Here is a 26,647-nt window from a genome sequence, read left to right on the forward strand (position 1 = left end):
GAGGATAAAATGTACAAGAGATATGTTGATGTGATGAGCAAGCAGTCTTCCGTTAGCACAGGCCCTCTTGGTAGCTTAACAGATAGCATGGGATAAGAGGTAACCATAGCAAATAAAGAAATTAAACCGAAGCACTCACGGGAGAAATGGAAAGAAAAACCCCACAGTGGCAAATGCAGATGCACAACAAGTAGTGGAAGAAGGCTTTGCAGAGACTGTAAAGTAACTTAATGAAACCAACAACACACAAGATTGAATTTCAGAAGAAAGCATTAAAGATAGCATGTCACTGACGGCAGGTCAGGCTCTTCTAAACGAACCAAAGTCCAAAAATCTCAGAAACTTTCCAATGTCCTGGGACCCAGATCCTTAAGTGTGGAATTCTTTCTTCAGAAAGAATTAGCCTGGATTCTCAGAATGCCATTCATCCCTTCACTCCCCAGCTCAGTTCCTGTGATGCAATCCCTCTGGGATTTAATGAATTATGCACTGTATTCTGTTACAATTATGCTTTGTGATAGTTTTTCTTTTCGAAAAATAATCTGTTAAATATTTTGAGTGTGCTAAGTAAATAAGGCTTTATGATGTTTGAGCTATTTCTGCTCCCTAAGTAGCAAGGAAAATTTTAACTAAACTTGTAAATTTTCATCAAGAAGAACTCTGAATCTGCAGTATATTTAAGTGGCAATTGTCCAACTAAATCTTAGGTATAGGAACTCCAGAGGACTAAAGAGTAGAAGTTATGCTCTTCCTAAGAATTGTCAATACCATGCACAAATGTCCATCCAATGTGCCTGGCAGTTTCCGAAAGCCAGCCAGTTAGGGAAATAAGAGGCAGCCGACAGAGGGCTCACAACATTTTGAATTGCCCCCAAATCAGGGCAACAGAAGCCTGAATGTAGCTTATATTGCATATCAGCAACAGTTATCAACTTCCTTCTAGGAATTACTTATTTTTTCATCTCCACCGCACATGTATGAGCACCTACATGGGTGTGCACACGTGTGCACACGCACACACACTTTCTTTCTTCAAGTGATTTAGGTTTCTATCTTGTTCCTGTAACTGATTTCACTTTCTAATCTTAAGTCACTAAATCCTAAATCCTTTAGGCTTATATCTTAGGTGAAGAAACTCACCTGCTAATATAAGTGGATAACAAAAGCAGGTGGAATTCTTAGGCAACATAGAATATTGTAAATATAAGCTGCCACTGCCATTATTTATGTCATCATTATTATCATTAATTATTTTAATTCCTCAGAGTTATCCATGTAGGAAATTAACTGGCAGAAAAAAGTCATGAAAGAACTAAAAATTCCAATAACGCAGCAAAAATAATGAAAAAATCAAGAACACATCTGTATTTGGTAGAACAAACAAAAAACACACCTCTTTATCCCAATATTGACCTACATAATATTCCTGTGATCCTGGAATAAGCACACTAAATCACAACTATTACAACTATTACTATGCCTAAAACTGGGTATGACAAGTACATGTTTTCTAAGACAAGGTGTATGGCCTAAATGTTACTTAGCTTTGAGTCCAAGGTCAATTTCATCAACAGTCTTACAATCAACCTCCCCTTTAGAAATGTGTAAAAATAAAATGTCTATAATACACAACAGAAGCCACATACAGAAAATGAATTTTCCAGAAATATAGCAAAAGCCTGTGGTTATTATTGTGGGACAGTCACAGTTACTGAATACCTAACATTTATCAAGCCCTTTATATAAATACTACATTTAATTTTTAGAAAACTCCATGAAATAGGTAGTAGGATTGCTATTGTATGGATGAGTTAGCTGACTGCTCAGTGAGATAATTTAACTCATTCAAACTTAAACAACTAGAAACTGCTAGAGCTAGAATTTGACCCGAAGTCTCAATACTTCCAAAACCTGTTTTCATTTATTTGTATCATGCCAATACTACCTATTATACAAATGAACTCTTATGTCAGGTAGCTGTAAGAATAATTGAGCATAAGGAACTTATGATCTTACAAATCTACCATCAATAATAGGAAAGTCATTTGAAGTTGGGGTTAGGTTTTTGATGTAAGATTTTCACTTGCCTCAAGTCTCAAAGGGGCTTTCCAGGTGGTGCTAATGTTAAAGAACCAGCCTGCCAATGCAGGTAGATAAGAGATGTGGATTTGATCCCTGGGTCTGGAAGATTCCCTAGAGAAGGAAATGGCAATCCACTCCAGTATTCTTGCCTGGAAAATTCCATGGACAGAGGAGCCTGGTGAGCAACAGTCCATGGGGTTGCAGAGTCAGACACAACTGAGTGACTAACACAAACACACACATAAAGATTTCTCTCAAGTCTTTCTTTTGATCCCACATACACATCTGGGAAGCTCTATACAGTCAGCAAAAACAAGACCGGGAGCTGACTGTGGCTCAGATCATGAACTCCTTATTGCCAAATTCAGACTTAACTGAAGAAAGTAGGGATAACCACTAGACCATTCAAATATGACCTAAATCAAATCCCTTATGACTATACAGTGGAAGTGAGAAATAGATTTAAGGGACTAGATCTGATAGACAGAGAGCCTGATGAACTATGGATGAAGGTTCGTGACATTGTATAGGAGACAGGGATCAAGACCATCCCCATGGAAAAGGAATGCAAAAAGGCAAAATGGTTGTCTGAGGAGGCCTTACAAATAGTTGTGAAAAGAAGAGAAGTGAAAAGCAAAGGAGAAAAGGAAAGATATTCCCATTTGAATGCAGAGTTCCAAAGAATAGCCAGGAGAGATAAGAAAGCCTTCCTCAGCAATCAATGCAAAGAAATAGAGGAAAACAACAGAATGGGAAAGACTAGAGATCTCTTCAAGAAAATTAGAGATACCAAGAGAATATTTCATGCAAAAATGGGCTCAATAAAGGACAGAAATGGTATGGACCTAACAGAAGCAGAAGATATTAAGAAGAGGTGGCAAGAATACACAGAAGAACTGTACAAAAAAGATCTTCACGACCCAGATAATCACAATGGTGTGATCACTCACCTAGAGCCAGACATCCTGGAATGTGAAGTCAAGTGGACCTTAGGAAGCATCACTACGAACAAAGCTAGTGGAGGTGATGGAATTCCAGTTGAGCTATTTCAAACCCTGAAAGATGATGCTGTGAAAGTGTTGCACTCAATATGCCAGCAAATTTGGAAAACTCAGCAGTGGCCACAGGACTGGAAAAGGTCAGTTTTCATTCCAATCCCTAAGAAAGGCAATCCCAAAGAATGCTCAAACTACCGCACAATTGCACTCATCTCACACGCTAATAAAGTAATGCTCAAAATTCTCCAAGCCAGGCTTCAGTAATACGTGAACCGAGAACTTCCAGATTTCAAGTTGGTTTTAGAAAAGGCAGAGGAACCAGATATCAAATTGCCAACATCCACTGGATCATCGAAAAAGCAACAGAGTTCCAGAAAAACATCTATTTCTGCTTTATTGACTATGCCAAAGCCTTTGACTATGTGGATCATGATAAAGTGTGGAAAATTCTGAAAGAGGTGGGAATACCAGACCACCTGACCTGCCTCTTGAGAAACCCGTATGCAGGTCAGGAAGCAACAGTTAGAATTGGACATGGAACAACAGACTGGTTCCAAATAGGAAAAGGAGTACATCAAGGCTGTATATTGTCACCCTGCTTATTTAAATTATATGCAGATTACATCATGAAAAATGCTGGGCTGGAGGAAGCCCAAGCTGGAATCAAGAATGCCGGGAGAAATATCAATAACCTCAGATATGCAGATGACACATCCTTATGGCAGAAAGTGAAGAGGAACTAAAAAGCCTCTTGATGAAAGTGAAAGATAGTGAAAAAGTTGGCTTAAAGCTTAACATTCAGAAAACTAAGATCATGTCATCTGGTCCCATCACTTCATGGGAAATAGATGGGGAGACAGTGGAAACAGTGTCAGACTTTATTTTTTTGGGCTCCAAAATCACTGCAGATGGTGACTGCAGCCATGAAATTAAAAGACGCTTACTCCTTGGAAGGAAAGTTTTGACCAACCTAGATAGCATATTAAAAAGCAGAGACATTACTTTGCCAAAAAAGGTCTGTCTGGTCAAGGCTATGGTTGTTCCAGTGGTCATGTATGGATGTGAGAGTTGGACTGTGAAGAAAGCTGAGCGCCGAAAAATTGATGCTTTTGAACTGTGGTGTTGGAGAAGTCTCTTGAGAGTCCCTTGGACTGCAAGGAGATCCAACAAGTCCATCCTAAAGGAGATCAGTCCTGGGTGTTCATTGGAAGGACTGATGCTGAGGCTGAAACTCCAATACTTTGGCCACCTCATGTGAAGAATGGACTCGTTGGAAAAGACCCTGATGGTGGGAGGGATTGGGGGCAGGACGAGAAGGGGACAACAGAGGATGAGTTGGCTGGATAGCATCACCAACTCTATGAACATGAGTTTGAGTAAACTCCAGGAGTTTGTGATGGACAGGGAGGTCTGGCGTTCTGTGATTCGTGGGGTCGCAAAGAGTCGGACATGACTGAGTGAACTGAACACATCTGGGAACCAAGGCCTGGTATTTTGCCTTGAAATTGAGCAGCAATACATTGGCCTCAAACCCATCAAATTCTAAAAAGCGGAACTTAACAAAGTTTAGCTGGGAATCAAGGGCCGACTAGTCTTGTGATTCTTTCAGGACCCTTTTGAAGCTGGCCACATCCTATTTAGGTGAGGTAGATCTTCACTTACCAGTTTTTCTCTGAACATGTCTTTGCTCTGACAAGTTTGGTCTCTTCAATTCCCCACTAACTCTCTATTTTACTTTCCCTTCCATGACTTGACACATGTTAATATCTTTGCTTAGCACATCTTCTTTTGCTGTCTGCCCACTGGAAATCTGCCTGATCTACAAGGCCTGGATAAAGTTCTTCCTCCGTGAGGATGGATATCCTTGATTCTTTATTGATACCTTTCACTTTGAACCTATTTAAACAAATATGTAATTTTGTGTCTTCCTGATTGGCCTTATAATATTTAATGATTATTTGAGATGCATTATTTAGCTTTATTTTTCAAGGCTAAATCTTAAGATTTATGAGTAGGAACAATTTAATCTAGTATCTCACACTCTTTTGAGAATATGGAGGTTGTGTGGTTGATAAGTTGACTTTATCAGTCTCTTCTGGAAAATAAACAGTGATCAGGACTTGGCCTTTATGCCATCCTGCCTGGCTCATAGATTGAGAGTTGGGAGCAAATAATGAGGTCAGACCTCAGTGAATGACTTTTTCATTTCATGAAAATTTCCCATGTTTCACACAAAGAAATGTTCTCTATTGATTATGAAATAAGACTGCCCTGGCTTTAAATACTAACTCAGCTGATAAAATAATGGTGGACCCTAGTTAAGTTCTTTTTCCTACATAAATTTTACAAAACAAAACATTGTTCATGAAGTTGTTAATATTAGAAATAAAATGTATATGAAAGCATATGGTCCATAGTTAACTATTAATAAATCATGTCTAGTATTATTTCTACAGGACAAGTAGCTCAAGGCACCCTGTCCTCCACGGTAATATACTTAACTACTAATTTTATTTCTGCCTTAACTTTTCCCAGTATTTAATAATAGATCATGAACTAATGGAACTTTCAATTGCTTCTTGAGTTGCATTACTGCTAAAAATCATGGTCACTAATTAACATGAGAGTTAGTTATGCTTCAAAAGCTATTTGGGTAGTTCAGGCAAAACCATACAAATTTCCAAGTTATTGAGTATCTTTGTCAGAAGTGTTAATTTGCACTTTTATTCTGACTTTACGACAATAACATATTGTTTTACATATGTGTTTTGAGGACTTCATGGTACAAAAGTAGTTATCATATCCTCCCTGTTTGACATGCCTAATTTATATAACTGTCTAATTTATCTGATTATCAAATATTTTTATCATAGAGCTTCCACTATCCTCTCCACCTCCAAAAGAAAAACAGAGAGAGACAAGTGTCTTACAATGGCAACTGTCCCCCCAACCAATTTTAAGCTGAATATCTACATGACTTTTCCAATGTAAATATTTTGGTATATTTTTGTAGTTGCTAATGTACATACATTATATAATGTATATAATGTAAGTCAAAAACTAACTAGAACCTATACATGAAAATGTGGGGTCTGTAGCTCAGTTGGTAAAGAATCTGCCTGTAATGTAGGAGACACAGGTTCAATCCCTGAGTCAGGAAGATCCCCTGGAGAAGGAAATGGCAACCCACTCCAGTATTCTTGCCTGGAAAGTCCTATGGACAAGAGGAGCCTAGCAGGCTACAGTCCATGGGGTCACAAGAGTCAGACACAACTTAGTGACTAAACCAACCAACCAACAATACATGAAAAGAAAAACAAAAGCAAAAATGATGAGTCAAACTAGAGTTGATTAAGGATGTTGGAGACATGTTGAGAACCAGTGTATCACCGGCAGGTTATAGGTCCTGGTTGCCATGGAGCTGAACAGGGCAGCAGAAGTAAGGAGCAGCTAGTGTTCACTGTGCACTTACTTCTGGCCGGGCTCAGTACTGGAAGCTTTATGAGCATTGCCTTAGCTTCACAGCAACTTCACAATAACCCGTATAGTAGGTACTGTTATTTCTCTCCCTGACTTAGTGAAGAAGCAGAAGTTATCCAGAGCCACAGTAAAATACAGAGTGAGATGGATGAATCCCATCTACCATTTACTATGAGTACAGTATACATACAGATTAGATCTACATTCATGAGAAGGACTGCAAGGCTTTATACATCACAGAACAAAGTAGTAGTATAGCTTTTTTCCCTTCTTTTTCTTTTTCTGCTAGAAAGATGCTCAGTGAGTCTTCCTATACTATTACCTAATTATTCTTCCATTGTCCATGTACTTCAACTGGACATCTATCTGCAGAGTGGTCTCAGGGCTCCGTCATGTCCGGCTCTTTGCAACCCTATGGACTGTAGCCCGCCTGGCTCCTCTGTCCATGGAATTTCCCAGGCAAGAATACTGGAGTGGGTTGCCATTTCCTTCTGCAGGGGGTCTTCCCAACTCAGGGATTGAACACGCCTCTCCTATGTCTCCTGCCTTGGCAGACAGGTTCTTTACCACTGAGCCACCCAGGAAGCATCTTCAGTGTAACCACCTTGTATGTAATTTGACTAAATTACATTAGGAAGATAAAGTTAAATATTTTGAAGAACTCTGGGATTGGTTATTTAGGTATATAAATGCCATCTGAATGAACAGAATTATATATAAATATATATAGTACAGTAGGTTGAATTTTTGTTCACTTCATAAATGAATGACCCAGCATCATTTGAACAGAGAATTGTTGGAGTATCCCCTCTTTGGGGTGTGTGTGCACACCAAAATCTATTCTAGTTTTTACTGAATTTTAATGACAGGCATTTTAGTTTGGATGGCTGGGTTATATCTCCCATCTACTAATATAATTAAGTATGATCTGAGGGCTGAGTGAATATACAGGAAGGTTAAATTGCTTAGCTATATTCAAAGCACATAATGTATGACTTGGCTAACAATTAAGTCAACATAGAGATCTAACTTGAACATTTTATGCAAAAACATCCAAATTAAAGGATATGACTTTGTCTAGATCATGTTTGTATGAAGCAAACTGTCAACAAATAGGTGACTGATGCCATTATTATCATTTCTTCCCTAATATGTCTATGGCAAATTCTTCAAGACCACTGTTACCCTTGAATAAGGGCCAAAATCCTGAAACAGAATTTGTCATGTGTTCTAGATAGAAATTTCAATGCATGTCACTTCCATATGGGTGATATATTGACTAAAACAAAAAAACTATTGTCAGATAATGACAAAATTCACTGTTTTCCTCCCATCATGTCATTATCAATCAACACCAGAAATAGGCAGTTTACTTTTTTTTTTTTTGACAGAGTTTGGTTCCTTGAATAATAACTACATATTCCAAGTTTTTAACCTGTCTAACTTATCTACTTGCCGCTTATTTAATTGCCCTGATTCCAGTAGATAACAAGTAGCACTTGAGAATAAGAGTATGACTCAGATAAGGAAAATATTCTTTACTTGGGCTCTAGATAGCCATGAAGGGACTTCATTATATCCAGAAACTTGATATAAAAATTAGTCTATATGTTCAAACAATATGTATGCATGGAGAAATATCTGTGAGGTTATACACTAAATTTATAATGTTGGCTAATTTTGATGATGTGGTAGGGAAGAGAACTTCAGTTTTGATCTTTTTTAACCCTTCGCAACAGGAATTATAAATTACTTATATAATTAAAATTAATTTTAAAATTGGATACAAATGTATAGTTGTAGTTTTTTCTGAGGATAGGGCACTGTTTTCATCTTATAATAAATATATGAATCCTTTATGTTATATATTTTAACTTTGGAAAAAATGATGCATTATCTGGCCAGAGACACACTAACTTCAAATTTTGTATATTTGAAGTAACTGTTAGAGGGTTTTTTTCACTTTGTCTTGTTTTTCCTTAAATGAACTGAATAGACTTAAATATTAGAAATAACATTTTGGAGCAATTATCATTTATATACAGCACTTCATTTCTTTTGCTCTGGTATGGATCAGGATGTACAGTAGGTGAATTTCAACACAATCTTACAGTTGGCTGAGTTGTTGCCATGGTGAATCAGGAATCCACAGTCAGGAATCCACATACTAAGTATGTGACTTGACTAGGCTATAAATGCCATTAAAGTATCAGATTTTTGAAGCAGATAAAGTTATGGTGTACAAATTAAGAATGTTCCAGAAGCAATAAAAATCACTCAAATGTCATGACTTGGTTAAGAAAATTGTGACTATTTTAAAAGATTATTTTACATGTGGGGTAAAGGAGCCTAAGGAAAGTTCTTTTAATACATCTATAGAATGAATATCAGATATAGATGGATGGAATTTAGCATGGTATGTATAAAATAAAACTCTTACCAGATGTTTTTCTGGACACCACCATTTGAATCTTTAGATTTCAAAGTGCCAATTTAGAGCAACAAAATAAAATTTCCTTGGATCTGTGTACCACTGAATACAATCCATTCACATTATAGATGATGTACTGGAGACAGAAGAACGGCAATCCTACAGCCGCTTGGAGACACAGTCCTGTCTAACTCCCTGTCAGCGTGTTACACATCGATTGCATTTCACATGCCTATGTCTTTTCCAATGCAGTTTACTCAATGGTTCATTTATTGTTATCCAGTAGTAATGTGTTATTTCATGTTTTCAATGAGGTATCTATATAAACTACAACAAAGACTCAGGAAGAGGCCAAAATCCTATAAGGCACTTATAGCTTTCTTTTGCTATGAAATTATAGTTAAATTTTTTTTTCCCTTCTAATTGTCCGTATCTTTTAGACTGGTCCCAGGTCCCGTAACAACCATTTACCTTATTATGAAATAGTGACTGGAAATAATCTGTATAAACATCCATCTTATAGATTTTAAGCCCTTTTGCTTCGTACTGTTTTATTTTTAAGCCACTTAAAATTTTGGTCCAGTAATTTTTCCAATAATCCAAAAATACCCAACAATAATTTAAGTCCAAATAATCAAAATAGTTGCCTAAATTCTCGGTGCATTTGACCTAGATAAAAAGCTTATGATGTTGAGGTCCATATATAATAAGCAATCCCTTCATAGTACAGTTTTTATTTCCATTGGCTTCTAAAATTGAAAGCAAAATCTGGTAATAATGATATCTATGTATTGAAAAAAACTTTATGGCCCCAATCAAAATACACTCTGATTATGGATTATGGCCTGAAAAGTTAATTATACCATCTCATCTAGTGTTTATAAGATTTTTAATTCACATAATACCAAAGAGATGAGTAGTTATCAGTCTAGCTTTCTGCTGCATATTCCTGGGGTCTCTTTGGAAATTAAGAATTGTTATTATTGTTAATTTATTAAAACTATGAGGAAATAAATCTGAGACTGGCACACAGCCTCTCATGGTCTCGTCCCTACCATTCTTTCCATCCTTCTCTCTCCCTCACACACCTAAGCCTCAGAAAAATATAAGAGCTTATTCTTCCTGAAACACAACCCATCCTGTCCGTTTTTTGTTTTCAACCTTGCTGCCTAGAAGCTTTTCTCTCTCACTGCCATTCTGTGCACCCAGTACTAGCTATGTGCATTTATTCAGTGCTTACTACATATCAAACATTTTACTAAGAACATGATTTTATTTGTGCCTTCCAACAACCCTACTTGACAAAGTATGAGGAAATTTTGGCTAGTCAACCAAATAGTAAATGGCTAAAGGCTGACCTGGAATCTACACCCAGGCAGACTCCAGATTTCATACTATGATATGTTCCTTCTAAGTTTCAATAAACTTTAAAGATCAAGAGAAAAATAATACTCCTCCCAAGGATATTTCTTCTCTCCCCTGTGTCTGTAACTCCCTGAAGTCAAACTCTAATTTCTCACCACTGGTAAAGGAAGTGACATATCCATCTTACTTCCTCAGCTTGGCATTCTGATTCATCTTAATAGTCTTTGTGTTAAATAGTAAAATGCTTTGCATGTGGTAAGCCCCCTATAAATATTGGTTACATGAATTCACCATTGCCAGAATTGCGATAATCCAGACTGTATTACAAACGACCTCTGAAAAATTATTTTAAAAATCAAGTCAGCAAGACTATAATTTGATAAACAATGGTCAAATTTAGACATTTGTTTCTTTGCAAATTTGATTTATTGAGTTTATAAAAGTTAGCAACCCTTTGGGCACTCAAATTTCAAATCGGTTCATTCAATCACATGGATTTATTTTTTAATTTCTTTTACTGAATCAGACAACAGACTTTGAACCTATTATTTCAGAATCATAGGTGAATTTGGTTACTCTAAAAAGCAAAATTTAAAAAGGAAATAATTATGATGATGACTGTGCTTTAACTATTTTGCTTTTCACTAAGCTGCTTCAAAATTTTCATTTTTTTGTACATACACATGTCAACTCACCTAGATAATTAATAAATAGCTGAGAACGAGGAAAAAAAAATTTTTAAAAATTTTCTTACATGACACCAAGCAAATGCAACCACCTTTTATTCATGAAGGTAAACTGTATACTTAAATGCTATTTTGAGACAACCTACATTCACTTACTCAATTTTCTGAACTTGAGAGGGAAATTAATTTGAGGAATATTTAAGCTTTCTTCCTCGTAAGCCACCAAAAGATCACATTTTCTTCCCCTTGATTTAAATGTTGCAATTACATTTCATTTTGAAAACTGTCTGGTAAAAGTTTTCAAGTTTACGTTTAATCAAATAATAATGCTAACTACAACTCTCAAAATAATCACTACTACATATAAGATGTAAAATAACTAGCTTTAAGATCTGCCTTTTATTTAGTCTTTCATACTTATATTTAAAATAATATAGCAAAAGGTAATTATTTATGGTTGCTGGGACTTACTAAATTTAGAAAAAGGATTCTTAGAAGAATCCAATGTTAGAACTGAATACCATTTTTCTTTTAATTTCTGAAATTTAAAAACATTCTCCTCACTCAGAAAAGTTAAAGTATAAAAGCTAATTTTCTAAAGCATAATTATGCCAGTTTTAAGAATGCTAGAACTTCACTTAAAAATGAATTGCTTCAGAATTACTCTTAAACTCATAAATTATCATTTTCTTCTCAGACACCTAAAGCACAAATAACTAAGCCATGATTGTTAATTATACTGACTAATTATGATATTATTAAAATATCTTATTAAAATCTTATTAAAATATCTTATTAAATATCTTATTAAAATCTTATTAAAATATCTTAGAAAACAGAATCAAGTTAAAGATCCAAAAGGATATGGATAGAAGAGCTATATAACTTAAAGGAGAAGAAAAACTGATTTTCACAAGTAGGTTCACACTAGGAATAGTGCTGAGTTATTTTATTGATCCTGGGTGGAAGAAATGGGTCTCTAAGGTTTTCCTGGAGATTCACCCACAGTAAATAAACTAGAAGCTCGCTGGGTCTGCCCTCTGACCTAAAGAAAATTATGACATTTTCTCTGAGCATTAGGTACCCTTTAAGCTGAGTTATTCTTGAATTAGAATGTTGCTACATATCATTTGTTGTTTACCTTATTCCCTAGAACTTACAAAAGAGTTTTATAAAGGGAAAATTAACAGCAGTGTTTTTTGGGATGAAATTCTCCTTTCATACTCACATCGTATTTCTCTTTGTGATATCTGTGTTGTCTTTAGTGTACTTTGGGCACTGTTGCCGAGAAATAAATGCATAACTCTACCCTTGCTTGTTGCTGGTGTAAGAAAATGATGTAACACTTTCATTTTGATTTTCCTTGTAAAAGTATGGAGGCTGAGCCTGCCCTTGACAGGTGTGACCCCCCCTCCTCCGGCCCCCCCAATCAGCCCCACTGGGCAACCTTTTGCAGATTCAGCCAGTGGAAACTGCCCTCCCCCAACTTTAAACAAAGCCATTTAATTTGGTATCAAGGTAAGAAAAAAAATATTAATAATTAAAGGACAACGTACAGAGGCACAGCCTGCTGACATGAACCTACATACAAGCCAGAGGAGATTCATATTTCCAACCCCGGGGAGGGAGTGACTAACGCGCGCACACTGACCGTCACCGTAAAGAGAGAGCGAAATGCCTCAACGTACACACACCCCGCTCCATACCGGGGACGAGTCTCCAAGCTGCGGCTTGTGCTCTCGGAGGGCCAGGCTGAAGCTGACCGCCCCCACGGCCACGCTGGACGCCCCCAGCCCTATCTCCAGCACGGAGAGCAGCAGGAGGCTCCCAATAATCTGGCCGCTGGTGCACATCCTTCTTCGGTCATCGTTCCTTCCAGGTCAGAGAGGGAAGCCGACCATCCACCTTCTTCCTTCCACTCGCCTCCTTACCCCCTCTGCCCGCTACCAGACCCCAAACTTTTCTTTCTTCACCAGAGACGCATTATCCACAAGGACTGGATTTCCGGGACCGGAGACCCTCTTCCCTGACCGGGTCAGAAGCAGAGCTGCTCCACCCCCGGCACGTTCAGACAGGGGTCACAGAAGGATTTTCCCGGTCGGTGGTCGGAGTCCAGGAGAGAGCTCACTGGTAGAAAGGGCTTTCAAGAAGGGGCCGGAAGCCCGGGGGAGCCAGGGAGCTCGGAGCCCCGCTCCGGAGTCAGGCGCTGTCCAGAGTTCTGCCGCGTCCCAAGTCTCCGCAGGGAAATCCCGTTCTCTCTGCTTCCGGGACCCTTTCAGGCTCTCTTTTCTTTCCCCGCCAAGTAGACGAGCCTCGCTTCCCCAGATCCTAAGCGGGACTGCTCAGAGCATCTCTCGCCCTCTCGCCTGGTCTCCCTTCCTTTGTTTTCGTGGTAACACGAAGTGCTTCTGCGAGTCCCTCGGTCCCCAGGCTGAGCGGGCGGATGATATTCAGCACCACGCTTCTCACAGTTGCTGTGTCGCCAGAAAAAGCGACCTTGTCTGATGGCCTTTTTCCGTCTGGGTTTCTTCTCCCTCGTCGTCGTCCTCTTCCTCTCCCCCTCTCTGGATCTGATTCTCTCTCATTGCAGTGACCTCATTGGGATTTAAGAGGTTGATGGAGGAGGGAAAAGCTTGATGTATTTGTGGATGCAGGACCAATACTCTTGACTGACCCTTGCTCGGCCCCCCTTGGGGACCCTTGCCACAGATTTCCAAGCGATACCTTCCTTCACACTCTCCCACCACCCCCCCACCACCCCCACCCCACCTTGCTCCCTCCTAGGCTTCTGTCCAGATGGGAGGGGAGGTGATGCCTGCGTCAACACGGGGCTCATTCTGTGTGAAACTTTCTTTTGCGTGTACACGGGGTGATGTGGGAGCGCAGGGGGTGAAGAGAGGCAGAGAGAGCCCAGGGGATGGAGAAGGTACCGACTCCTAAATTCAACAGGATTCCAAAGGACCTTCACAGAGGAACTCCCTCCTCAAGAAGAGTTCCTCTCCAGCATGTTTTAAGGAGCTGCCATGACCTGTCATCCTCCCTGTTGAACGTGGGGAAGATGCAGTTGGCTGGGGCCACACTTCTGCAGGGAATTGGCTGTGGTTCCTCAGCTGGCAGACCCTAGCTCTCCCCAACCACCTGTTCTGGGTTGCATCACCCGACCACCCACCTGGGACCGGGTGTTCTCACTCAAATTCAAGAGATGTGTACATTTAAGTACTAAATAGAAACAATGTTGTTAAAAAAAAAAAAAATCTGCCTCATTGCACACTTTATGACAGTTTGCACTCAGAATCCTTAGAGCAAGGGCCAGCCATGGTTCCGGTATTTTGGGCTTGTAATCCAATGCACATGGGACTCTAGAAGTCTGGGAATCACTGAGTCTGGGCTCAGTTTCACGTCCCTGATTTGACTTCATGAGAAATCCCAAGGTATTCCATCAGAAAGATGCAAGGAGTGGGGAGTTGGGGGTGAGAAGTGGTTGTGGGTCATCTTTCTCTAAAACTGGTTTCTGGGGAACTTGGAGTGAAGGAAAACAGATAAAAGAGGACTTAGAACACACTGCACAACATCAGGGAATCTCTGAATGCATGCAGACTAGAGCAGTAGTTACTTCTGATTAGAAGTTTTTTCCTCTTCTTCTTTTTTTTTTAAAAACCGCAGTGCTGAGAACACTAAAGTTGAGTGATATACAATCTATATCATAAGTGCCAGTTCTACATTTCTTAAATTTCAGAATTTGTTTCATTGTTTAAATTCAGCTGTACAGTATAATTTACTTTCCCTATGATATATCTATATTCCATATTTTTTAAAAAATGGCATCTTCTTCCCTTAAAAAGGAAGGAAAAAAAAAGAAAAAAAAAGCAAGGAAGGAAGAATTATAAAGTATTAGAAACTTAATAAGTCTTAAAGAGTCTTCAGTTATTGTGGTATTTGGAAAATAACTCAAGCATTTATTTTCAATAACTGGTGAATTTACTTTCCACTTCTTAAAACACTCAGTTCACTAACAATCATTCATATATTTTTTTATTTTAGTGAAGAATATTTTATTTAAATCTTATAAAAGTCATTTAATGATCCAGTTCACATGTAGAAATAACGGAACATCTAGGTTCTCTTACTTTTTGTGTATCTTTAGTCATTGCTTTCCTTTTTTCATTCTTACCCATCAAAAAGAGAAAGTTATAGCAATTGCTAAATAGATTGGTTAATGCAGCCATATAAAAAGAAGTATAACTTACAGGAAGGGAAATTAATTTTTAGAGGTAGTGTTAACAATGGACACATTTCCCAGAGAGAAAGAAAGGGGTGTTATGTATTATGATTGAATTTTCATCTTTGAATGTAATAGGTAGAAATGTGTTTTCTTATAACCCCAAAGCCTAATCATATGTTTGAATATAACCAATTTTCATTTTTTGAAAGTCAAATATACATATATAATATCAATTATACATAGAATCTTTTTTTTTTTTAAGGGGTACAAATGAACTCATCTATAAAACAGAAATAGAGTCACAGATGTAGAAAACAAACATGCTTATCAGTAGGTAAGAGGGGAGAGGGATAAATTGGAAGATTGGGATTGACGAACACATACTACTCTATATAAAATAGTTAACTATTAAGGATCTGCTGTAGCACAGGAAACTCTACTCAGCACTCTGTAATGGCCAAAATGGGGAAACAATCTAATAAAGAGTGGATATATCTATAGTTGATTCTCTTTGTTGTATACCTGAAGCCAACACAACACTGTAAATCAACTATATTCCAATAAAAATAAAGATGGGGAATACGTGTAAATCTATTGCTGATTCATGTCAATGTATGACAAAACCCACTGAAAAAATAAATTAATTAATTAATTTAAAAAAAAAAGAAAGAAATTAAATCCATCCTCACTTATATATGACTAACAAAAAGCCACCCCCAAATGGAAATATTTATAGAAATAAAATAAAAATAATCATCACCACAAATTACTGTTATATATTTAAAAACATGAAGATCAATGTTATTAGAACTTTCAAAAAATCTTACATTACTTATTCTGGGAGACAAAATATATTTTGCATGCCCTTTTAAATGTTGAAAAGATCCCCACCTCCAAGTAAATGTAGGACCATTACATTTTGCTCTTATTTGTGGAAATCATAGCAAAAAATAGGTTCAGTCGGCATCCTCTCTCAAAATTATTTATTAGGGAAAGAATTAGAGGATAAAACAATAAATCTAGAGAAAAACAGACAGACAAAAAATACATTGGTATCCTAACACCAGTGGCTCTACAACTAGAGGTTTTAATTTTTCTTATGCTATGGTACACCAAAAAAGCTATTCATAAGATCCATTGATACATACATGAAAGAAAGTGAAAGTGAAGTCGCTCAGTCGTGTCCGGCTCTTTGTGACCCCATGGACTGTAGCCTACCAGGTTGCTCCGTCCATGGGATTTTCCAGGCAATACTGGAGTGGGTTGCCATTTCCTTCTCCAGATCTTCCCAACCCAGGCATTAAACCCAGGTCTCCTGCATTGTAGGCAGATGCTTTACCATCTAAGCCACCAGAGAAGGCTACATATATAGTATAGTATAGTATAGATACATATAGTTCATTCAATACTTGTACTTCCTCAATAGGAGCAATAGTACAAAAACTCTCAAGTTTGCCACCTGCTGGCTCACATAGGACACAATGAATATGAATTTGTAGGTAATCTCAAAATAATTCTTATTAAATTTACTAATCAGAAAAAATCCTCCATAATTGCTTTCTTTAAGGACCTAAGCTCTGCCAATAAGTATTTAAGTGTTCTGAGATCTTCACATGCCCATTTACCCAAATTAGATTTATCTGTCAGTTCAGTTGCTTAGTCATGTCCGACTCTTTGTGACCCCATGGACTGCAGCACGCCAAGCCTCCCAGTCCATCACAAACTCCCAGAGTTTACTCAAACTCATGTCCACTGAGTCGGTGATGCCATCCAACCATCTCATCCTCTGTTGTCCCCTTCTCTTCCTGCCTTCAATCTTTTCCAGCATCAGGGTCTTTTCCAATGAGTCAGTTCTTCTCATCAGGTGGTCAAAGAATTGGAGTTTCAGCTTCAGTATCAGTCCTTGCAATGAATATTCAGGACTGATCTCCTTTAGGATGGACTGGTTGGATCTCCTTGCAGTCCAAGGGACTCTCAAGAGTCTTCTCCAACACCACAGTTCAAAAGCATCAATTCTTCAGTGCTCAACTTTCATTATAGTCCAACTCTCACATCCACACATGACTACTGGAAAAACCATAGCTTTGACTAGATGGACCTTTGTTGGCAAAGTAATATCTCTGCTTTTTAATAAGCTGTCTAGGTTTATAAATAAATTAGATTTATAGAATTGTTTTATTATAGTTAACATATATTATATTTGATTCAGGCATACTATATAGTGACTTGATATTTATCTACATAATGAATTGACTACCACAATAAGTCTAGTAATCATCTTTCACCATACAAAGTTATAGTAATATTATTGACTATATTCCCTGTGCCATATATAGAAATTCTAATACATGGATAAAGGAAAATCCAGGAGCTGGGAAACAAATTCCACCTGTCTTAATATGGTCAAGTAAGTTGGTGAAATAATCAGTTTAGTCTTAATACAAGGTTAGTAAATGAAAAGGTCAAAATTTAAACTGATTAATTTTGAAAATTGGTTTAAAGTGTTCAAGCTATTATAAACTAAATTTTTTAGTTTTGTGATCTAAGGTCACGAAAGTCACAAGATCTTTGATCTAAAGATTAAAAACTTTAGTTTTTAGATCTTAGACCTACTAAGATCACTACTACTGTGATCTTAGACCTGTACTGAATGACCAACCAGTACAGATGATTAAGAAAAATTAAAAAAAAATCACAAAATTATTACAAACCATTTAGCAGTTCTTAAAGTGCTCCAAGTCTACATAATATTTCAATACTCTTGTCAGTGTGGCTAAAATTAACGGTACCTAAGACTTAGTTAGGGTTTTATAGAGTAATTCTGCTGTAAAAGGGGGAAAAAAAATTGAGGATTTTTTTTCTTTATTTAAAGCTCAAGAAAAAGAGGTAATTAAACCCGAATTCATCTTTTGCCTTTTGTCTTCTAGTGGTAATATCTACTAGTAACATCAGTGTTTATGAAAATTAGAGAAATTATAGTACCTAGCATTGTATTTATCACAATTTTCCATTTATGTCTGAAATATCTTTTGATTATTAATGACTTTTAAGCATGTATAAAACCTCAGTTGTGTATTTTATACTGATACCTACTTTGTAATAAAGAGTGTGAGTATTTATACTCCTAACCTGTACTGATTTACTCTCCTACCACACACATTTAAATAAACAGTGCACAAGAGACAGTGCAGAAGTGTGATCCCTGTGAGAAGACCAGCAAGGTTTTCTCCTGTGGTCTTTTTGACCACAGGTATCTAACAAGCTCTTTTACAAGAAGAGTATGAAGCAGAGCACAGTAATCTTAACAGAATTCATGGGACAAACAGCAGAGTTCTCAGAGGCTGAGGTCGCTGGTATTTTCAGGACAGAATACTACAGAGGAGGATGTTTCATAAAGAGACCCATAAATCTCCATATGGTTCCCTTGTGTCCTTGTTAAATCTTAGCCACAAAATCATAGAGTGCAGTGCACAGGTTACAAATGAAATTTCATTTCCAGTGAACTGAAATCTGAAGCTTACATGATCCTGGGAAATTTTTCAGTTTCATAATAGCCAATGAGATTGCTTGTTGAACACTCAGCCTTTGGTGGAGGTGACAGGAAGAGTACACATGAGAAGTGGGGCTAAACTATGCCTGTAGTAAAGGCAACTCTATTTCAGACCTAAAAGTGCTTTAAAACGAGATTCTAAAGCATCAGTCTGTTTTATAAGTAACAGACTCTAACACAGCTTAAAGAAAATGACAAAAACTTTCTCTCAACAGTGTAATGCTCACAGTTTCTACTATCCAATTAGTACTTGAAATGTGAAGAACCAGGAAAATGTGATCCATAACTAGGATTTCAGAGATAACGGGATTTGTTAACACTTAAGTATTTCTATTGTAAATATTAGAAATATGTTCAAAGGTGAAGAGAAAAAATTTAATGTAATAAAGATATAAATTGAATTTTTAACCAAGAACAAAATATAATTCCTGTAGATGAAAAGCTATATATGTAAAATGAAAGTTAGTACATCTGAAATTATTAGACACTGAAGAAGAAAGTTAGTTAACATTAAGCCATAATAATAGAAATTAAAGTTACACAGAGAAAATCACAACACAAATTAAATCACAGAAGAAAAAAAAAAAAGGCTGAAAAAAATTAACAGATTCAGCGACCTGTAGAAAAATTCAAAAAGTGTTATATGGACATAATATAAGTTGTAGAAGAATAGGTATCTAAAAATAAATTTAAGTAAAAAGGACCAATTATTTTCTAGATTTGATGAAAACTACAAACACATATATCTAAGAGGCTCAATAAACTGTAAATAGAATAAACACAACAAGGCATACCACAATCAAATTTCTGGAAAATAGTGGTAAGAATTAAAAATTAAAAGCAGCCAGAGGAAAAAGGATGCACTATATATATAAAAAAAGAGGCAAGGATTCCAGACTTCTCATCTAAAGTTATTCAACCCAGATGACAAGTGAATGATAATTTAAAGTATTGAAAGTTAAAAAACAGTAAAAAATCTATTAATCTAGAATTATATTCCCAGCAAAAATACCATTAAAAAGTGAAAGAGAAACAGATTGTCAGACCAACAAAAACTCAGAGGATTTGCTTAGTAAATTTACTCAGTGAAGACATGAGATCTTCACTTTAAGAAGTATTAAAAGAAATATTCTTCAAACAGAATTAAAATATATTAGGAGGAAATTCAGATCTACACAAACAAATGCTGAGCATCATAATGCAACATAGAAGAGTAAACATGGACCATACTTTTTCTCAGTTTTAGGCTCAAATAGAATAAGAAATATGTACTGAAAACAGAGCTGCCATGAAAGAAACAGAATCTGCAGTTCCAGCACAGCCAAAAAAAATTTAACAGTTGAAACAAAGGATATAATGTTTACAGAAGAAAAATCACAGAATCTAGAATCTTTACAACTTAATATTCTTATCCTGATATGATTTAAAAAACTATCCAAAATATGAAGAATCCCCAAATTTCCTTCTCAATAGAGGGAAAAAACAAGTCTGACCAGAAAATAAACCAGATGTTGAAACTAACAGATAAGGATTTTAAGACAGTACTTACAATTATCTGCAATGAACTAAAAAAGAACATTTTCTACCAATGACTATTTCAGTAGAGAAATGGGAAATCTTAGCAAAGGTGATATGAATTTAAATAAGGAAATTCTAGAAGTAAAAACTACAATATTTGAAATAAATAAAACTGGGAGGACTAAGCTTAATGAACATGACAGAGAAGAGTAAGTTAGTTTGAATAAGGATAAATAAATATTAATAATTGTAGTAAATAATATAGTAATAATTATGATAATTATAGTGATTAATAATACAGTAGTTAATACAATGGCTATAGTAATAATTATAGTAAACAATAGAATACTTAGAGCAAATAATGATAATTATATAAATAGTACATCACAGTAAGTAAGACTTCCCTAGTGACTCAGCCAGTAAAGAATCTGCCTGCAATGTGGGAGACCTGGGTTGGGAAGATCCCCTAGAGAAGGGAATGGCTACCCACTCCAGCATCTTGCCTGGAGAATTCCGTGGACAAAGATGGCTGACAAGCTACAGTTCACGGGGTCGTGGAGCATCAGACACGACTGAGCAACTTTCATTTTCATAAATAATAGAAACTTTTAAAAATAAATGGTTGTGCAGGAACTATCATTTGTTAAATGATAGCAAATGATAGCAAGTGGTCAAAAACAGGTATTACTGGACTAGAAGAAGAAGGGCTAAGAGGATTGGACAGAATAATCTTTCAAAATATTTTTTGAATTTTACAAGGTTATGAGAGGGAGAAAATCACATATTTGAGATGCTAAATCAATATCATGCAGAGAAAATGTAAAAACGTTAACAAAACACAACAAAGTCAAATAGCTGAAATCCAAAGATAAAGAGCATTTCTTAAAAGCAACAAGAGAAAAATGTCATATGTATCAGAATCAGGAATAGACATAATAAAAGAATAAAAGAGTTACATTAACAAATACATTGTGGCAGTTAGCTTTTGACAATGTCTCACAATGATTTCTGCCTCCTAGTATTCCAATGCTTGTATATTCCTCTCCCCTTAATGCATACTTCCCTCCCCTAGACCTAGTGACTTACTTCTAATGAATAGAATTTGATAAAAGTGATGGGATGGCACCTCTGTGACTAGGTTATAAAAGACTCTTACTACCATCTTATGATAATCTCTATTGCCTTCTCTGATTGTATATTTTTAAGAAAGCATACTGATACGATGGGAGGCCCACAAGACCAGGAATTAAGGGCAGCCTCAGAGCAGTGGTCAGTGAGGAATTAACACTCTCAGTCCAACAGGAGGAGGGACTGAATCCTGCCAACAGAGTGAGTGATCTTGGAAGCTGATCCTTGACCACATAAGTCTTGAGATGACTGCATACCTAGCTAACACCATGACTACAAGAGAGGAACGACCTAAGATGCATGCACATTTCTAATTTCCAGAACTGTGAGATAATAAGGTTGTTTCAAGCCATTGAGTTTTGGCATTAATTTCTTTTTACAGAGCAATAGCCTAATACAAAGGTGTAACAATCATAAAAGTAAAAAATCCAAACAAGAGACTGTCAAAACATGTAAGACAAACTGATGGAATTTAAAAGATAAATGGAAAATTCTACCATATTTGGAGATTTTAAATACCCAGTTGATAGAACAATTTGAGAAGAAACTCAGCAAATACATAGAAGAAATAAACAAAACTATCAATTGACTGTCCTAATCAATAAACCAGGGATAATAATATCTGCTGAGATTTGTTCTACCATGTAAAAAACCAGCTGCTTCACTAGCGAAGTTCAGTGAAATGCAGTTCTGCCCAAATTTTGCTGCCAGAAACAGTTTTCACATCTATTTCTGATTTTTGATACTCTCTTAAACAACTTCTGAGTGTTTAGATATCTAATAATCATTTTGTTATGCATTCATTAACTGAGCAACTATTTACATAATTATTTCAGAGAAACTGATGAGAGCAAGCTATTAGGCTACATTAACAAATACAAAAAGTAGGCTAGGGCTTTCCTGGTGGTCCACTGGTATAGAATCCACCTGCCCATGCAGGAGACTCCTTGGTCCAGGAAGGTCCCACATGACACACAGCAACTAAGTCGATGGGCCCCAACCATTGAGCCTGAACGCGAGAGATTGGAAACTACAGCTGAGCACATACGCTACAACCACTGAGGCCAATGTTCTCAACTACTGAAGCCTCCGAGCCCTAGAGCTTGTGCTCTGTAACAACACAAGCCACCAGCAATGAGAGGCCTGCACATCGCAGCTGGGGGGGAGCCCCAGGTCACCGTGACCAGAGAAAAGCCCTGCAGCAGTGAGGCCCCACACAGCCAAGAATGAATAAAATTATTAAAAAAAATAGGCTAGCACAGAACGATAGAATTGATAGGACCATAAGAATCCCTCTTGTTAGATTACATCCTATATTCAAATCCTTTCTACCACATTGGAAAAGACCCTGATGCTGGGAGGGATTGGGGGCAGGAGGAGAAGGGGACGACAGAGGATGAGATGGCTGGATGGCATCACTGACTCGATGGGCATGAGTTTGAGTAAACTCCGGGAGTTGGTGATGGACAGGGAGGCCTGGCGTGCTGTGATTCATGGGGTCTCAAAGAGTCGGACACGACTGAGCGACTGAACTGACTGACTGACTGACCACATTTCTGACCTCTACTTAATTCTTCTGGTGACTAGGAACATACTGCATTAAAAAGTCTAAGTATTTAAAAAAAAATTTTTTTTTTAATTTATATTTTTGTGAATTCCATCCATGGCACTCAGTTCTATCTTTTGGAAAACAGAGAACATGTAAAATCTAATTTTGGTATCACAATTGTTCAAATAGTTTACAATTTTCATGCCTTGTGAAAATTTGTTCAACATTTACAGGAGAAATTTCTAGTTCCTTAAAGGTCATACAAAGTGGTCCAGATCATTGATACTGAGTCCTTTATTAAGTTGATTTTTAATTGGAGGATAATTGCTTTATAATGTTGTGTGAGTGTCGGCTTTACAACAACATGAATTAGCTCTCAGTATTCACATATCCCCTCCCCTGTCAGCCTCCCTCCTCCTCCATCTATCCCACCCGGCTGGGTCATCACAGAGCACCGAGCTGAGCTCCCTATGATACACAGCAGTGTCCCACTAGCTATCTATTCTGAACATGGCAGTGTTTAATAAATATGGCAATGCTACCCTCTCAATGCATCATTGCCTCCTTCCCCCACTGTGTCCACAAGTCCGTTCTCTATGTATGCTAGTGAGTCTTAACTTGTCCCTGTTTCTCTAGAGTAAAAACACTTATATCTGTGTAAGAAAAAAAAAAAAAGAAAAAGAAAAAGCACAGGTGTGTTATGAGGGCTAAGTAGTGGAGGATAATTATCTCTGTGATTCTGTAGTTTTGTAAATGTGCCCTACAATGATCGTGGCCACTTTCTGGCTGCATTCTGAATGACCAATTCATACTTAATTTTCAATCAATGAAAATCCCAGAGTATTTTTCCTGTAGACTCTCCTGTTTCCCTAATCTTATACTTGTACGGTTGATTTTTTTTAACCTAAGGACAGGTTGATTTGTTTATCACTATCTAATTTCATCTTGTTAGCTCTGGCCCTTTATTCTTTCCTGTAGAGATCATTTTGAATCCTCTTTCTGTCATCCCATGCATTAGCTATTCCTTCTAGTATTATGTATGTCATATCCCCAAGCAATGGACCTATTCTGGCCTCATTTTTCTTGTTCTGAACATTCCTAAAGATGTAATTTTTTATTGTCTTTGGCATTTTTAACAAGGCTCTGCTCATTTATGTCTCTTGCTTCTGCTTCAATATTTCCAGATTCCTGTCACTCAATTTACCATCATGTATATGATCCTTCTTTTAGCTTTTTGCATTTCCCTCAAAATACATGCCTATCTGAGTAGTTCCTGGGCAGACACAAGACTTAATAGTTTTTAATCTTTTTACTTTCCCTAAATGAGGAATTTCTAGTTATAATCACAATGTTGGTTTTAAGAGAATCTTGTCCAGTTCAGCTATCTTACAACTAGAGTATCCGACCAGTGCCTCATCTTATGAATTCTAGAGATTTGGGTGTATATTTTACTATATCAATGCTTGTTTGCTGTATTTTGAGTTGATACTAATTTGTAAACGTACCGAACAAATACTTAATAAATACCTGTTTAACAAATATGTGAGAACTTAAAAGAAAGAATTGATGAAGAACTGAGATAAAATGTTATTTTTCCAAGACTATCCACTTCAACATCTTCAACTATTTATAGTTAGTTATTAAAAAAAATAATCTTATCATCATGGTGACTGCTGTCTCTCCTTGCTTCCTTCACTGATTCATTTAGGATAAAATAAAAATAATTAGTTGGGAAAAAATGTGAAACATTTATGATAAAGTCTTCGTCTTCACATATAAATAGCTGTTTCAAATCAAAAAGAAAACAACCTGATTAAAAAGATCACAGTGTATGAACAGGTACTTTTCACACCAAAATGAAATACCACAAGTGGCTAGTTAACATCTTTACAAATGTTCAGACTCAATAGCAAACAAAATGTGCAACTGGTCATTAATTCTCCTATTAGACTGGCAAAAATTTCTTTTAAAGTAGTAATTAATGTTACTGGGGTAAAGTTAAGTGGTTAGTCTCATAAATACTATGGAAATATAAATGGATACAATATTTTGAAAAGACATTTAATAAAACATATTGAGTATTGGAAATGCTTATAAACTTTAATTCAGCATTTTTACTCTAATAAAAACCTCATTGATGATCAAAAAGATTTACATATAAGAATGTTAACAACAGTATTATTGTAGAAAAAAGATAAAATTAGCTTAATCTTTCAATTAAAAACTAACAGTGAAATAAAGAATCATAAAGTTATGAGAATAATTCAGTGATTAAAATTATATATTAAAACCATATATTAGCTACTAAATAGCTATAAATATGATTTGAAGTATACTTTAAAATCATATAAGTAAACCTAATTTTCTTTAAAAATATGAATATAAAGAACACTATAAGGAATTACACAATAATTTTATTAGTTTAATTCAGTCGCTCAGTTGTGTCCAACTCTTTGCAATCCCATGGACTGCAGCACACCAAGCCTCCCTGTCCATCACCAACTCCCAGAGTTTACTCAAACTCATGTCCATTGAGTCAGTGATGCTGTCCAACCATCTCATCCTCTGTCGTCCCCTTCTCCTCCTGCCTTCAATCTTTCCCAGCATCAGGGTCTTTTCCAATGAGTCAGTTCTTTGCATCAGGTGGCCAAAGTATTGGAGTTTCAGCTTCAGCATCAGTCCTTCCAATGACTATTCAGGACTGATTTCCTTTAGGATGGACTGCTTGGATCTCCTTGCAGCCCAAGAGACTCTCAAGTGTCTCCTCCAACACCACAGTTCAAAAGCATCAATTCTTTGGCACTCAGCTTACTTTATAGTCCAACTCTCACATCCATACATGACTACTGGAAAAGCCATAGCTTTGACTAGACAGACCTTTGTTGGAAAAGTATTGTCTCTGCTTTTTTTACTAGTTTTATGAATTTTATTAGTACTGTAATGTTTTAGATGTTATGCTTTTCTCCTTTATGCTTTCTTTACTTTTCAGTTTGGGAACAAAAACTTGCATTAATTTTTAATCAGGAAAAGCTATACAAATAAGAAATAGGAACTAAAAAGCACAGGAATCTGTGGTCACTTAACATGGGTAGGAAAATGCATGTGAATCTCAAAACTTCCAGAGGACATCATTTTATGAAACTTTCACTTAGAAATTTAAGTTAATAATTACAATGTTTGGAAACTGAAGTCATGTTAAAAATTCCCAGGTTATGAAGCCAGGGGAAGGAATTACAAATTTTAAAAAGATATATATATATATTTTTTTAATCAGAAATTTTAAAGCTTGACAAAATGTATTCCTCAACCCTTAAGGGATTATAAGGGAACATGGAAAATCCAATAATATGGAAGAGTTTATTCCTCCAGTGATAGACTTCAACTTTAGTAGATTATAGCTGCAGGGATTGGATAAGTATAAAGTTTCTGAGATTGCAAAGGAAACTCTTTCTGCTCAGTCAACACTATCTTCTCTCAGCAAAGATGCCAATCATTGGAGTAAACAAGGAAACACTGGAAGTTCTGTTCATTTTTCAGGCCATTTAGACCTGAATAAAATTACTATTTTATTTCCTGTATCTTCATTAAAAAAAAAATCTTGGGGAATAAATAGCCTTTGCATTTCCTTGCTAACTTAG

At 36.6% G+C, this 26,647-nt stretch overlaps 1 protein-coding gene across 2 annotated transcripts in view; it reads right to left on the reverse strand.

Annotated features, from left to right (window-relative positions):
* Positions 1–12,895, reverse strand: part of TMEM196 (transmembrane protein 196) — a 67,791-nt gene extending 54,896 nt beyond the window's left edge. The window contains exon 1 of one of the 2 annotated variants that reach the window (XM_061166314.1): positions 12,749–12,895. In XM_061166314.1, the coding sequence (XP_061022297.1) occupies positions 12,749–12,895 (147 nt within the window). Of the gene's footprint in view, positions 1–12,730 lie in introns of both variants that reach the window. The other variant, XM_061166313.1, reaches the window with a different exon arrangement.
* Positions 12,896–26,647: the final 13,752 nt, after the last annotated feature.

The sequence above is a fragment of the Dama dama genome, chromosome 18 (assembly GCF_033118175.1).
Source record: "Dama dama isolate Ldn47 chromosome 18, ASM3311817v1, whole genome shotgun sequence".
NCBI lineage: Eukaryota > Metazoa > Chordata > Mammalia > Artiodactyla > Cervidae > Dama > Dama dama.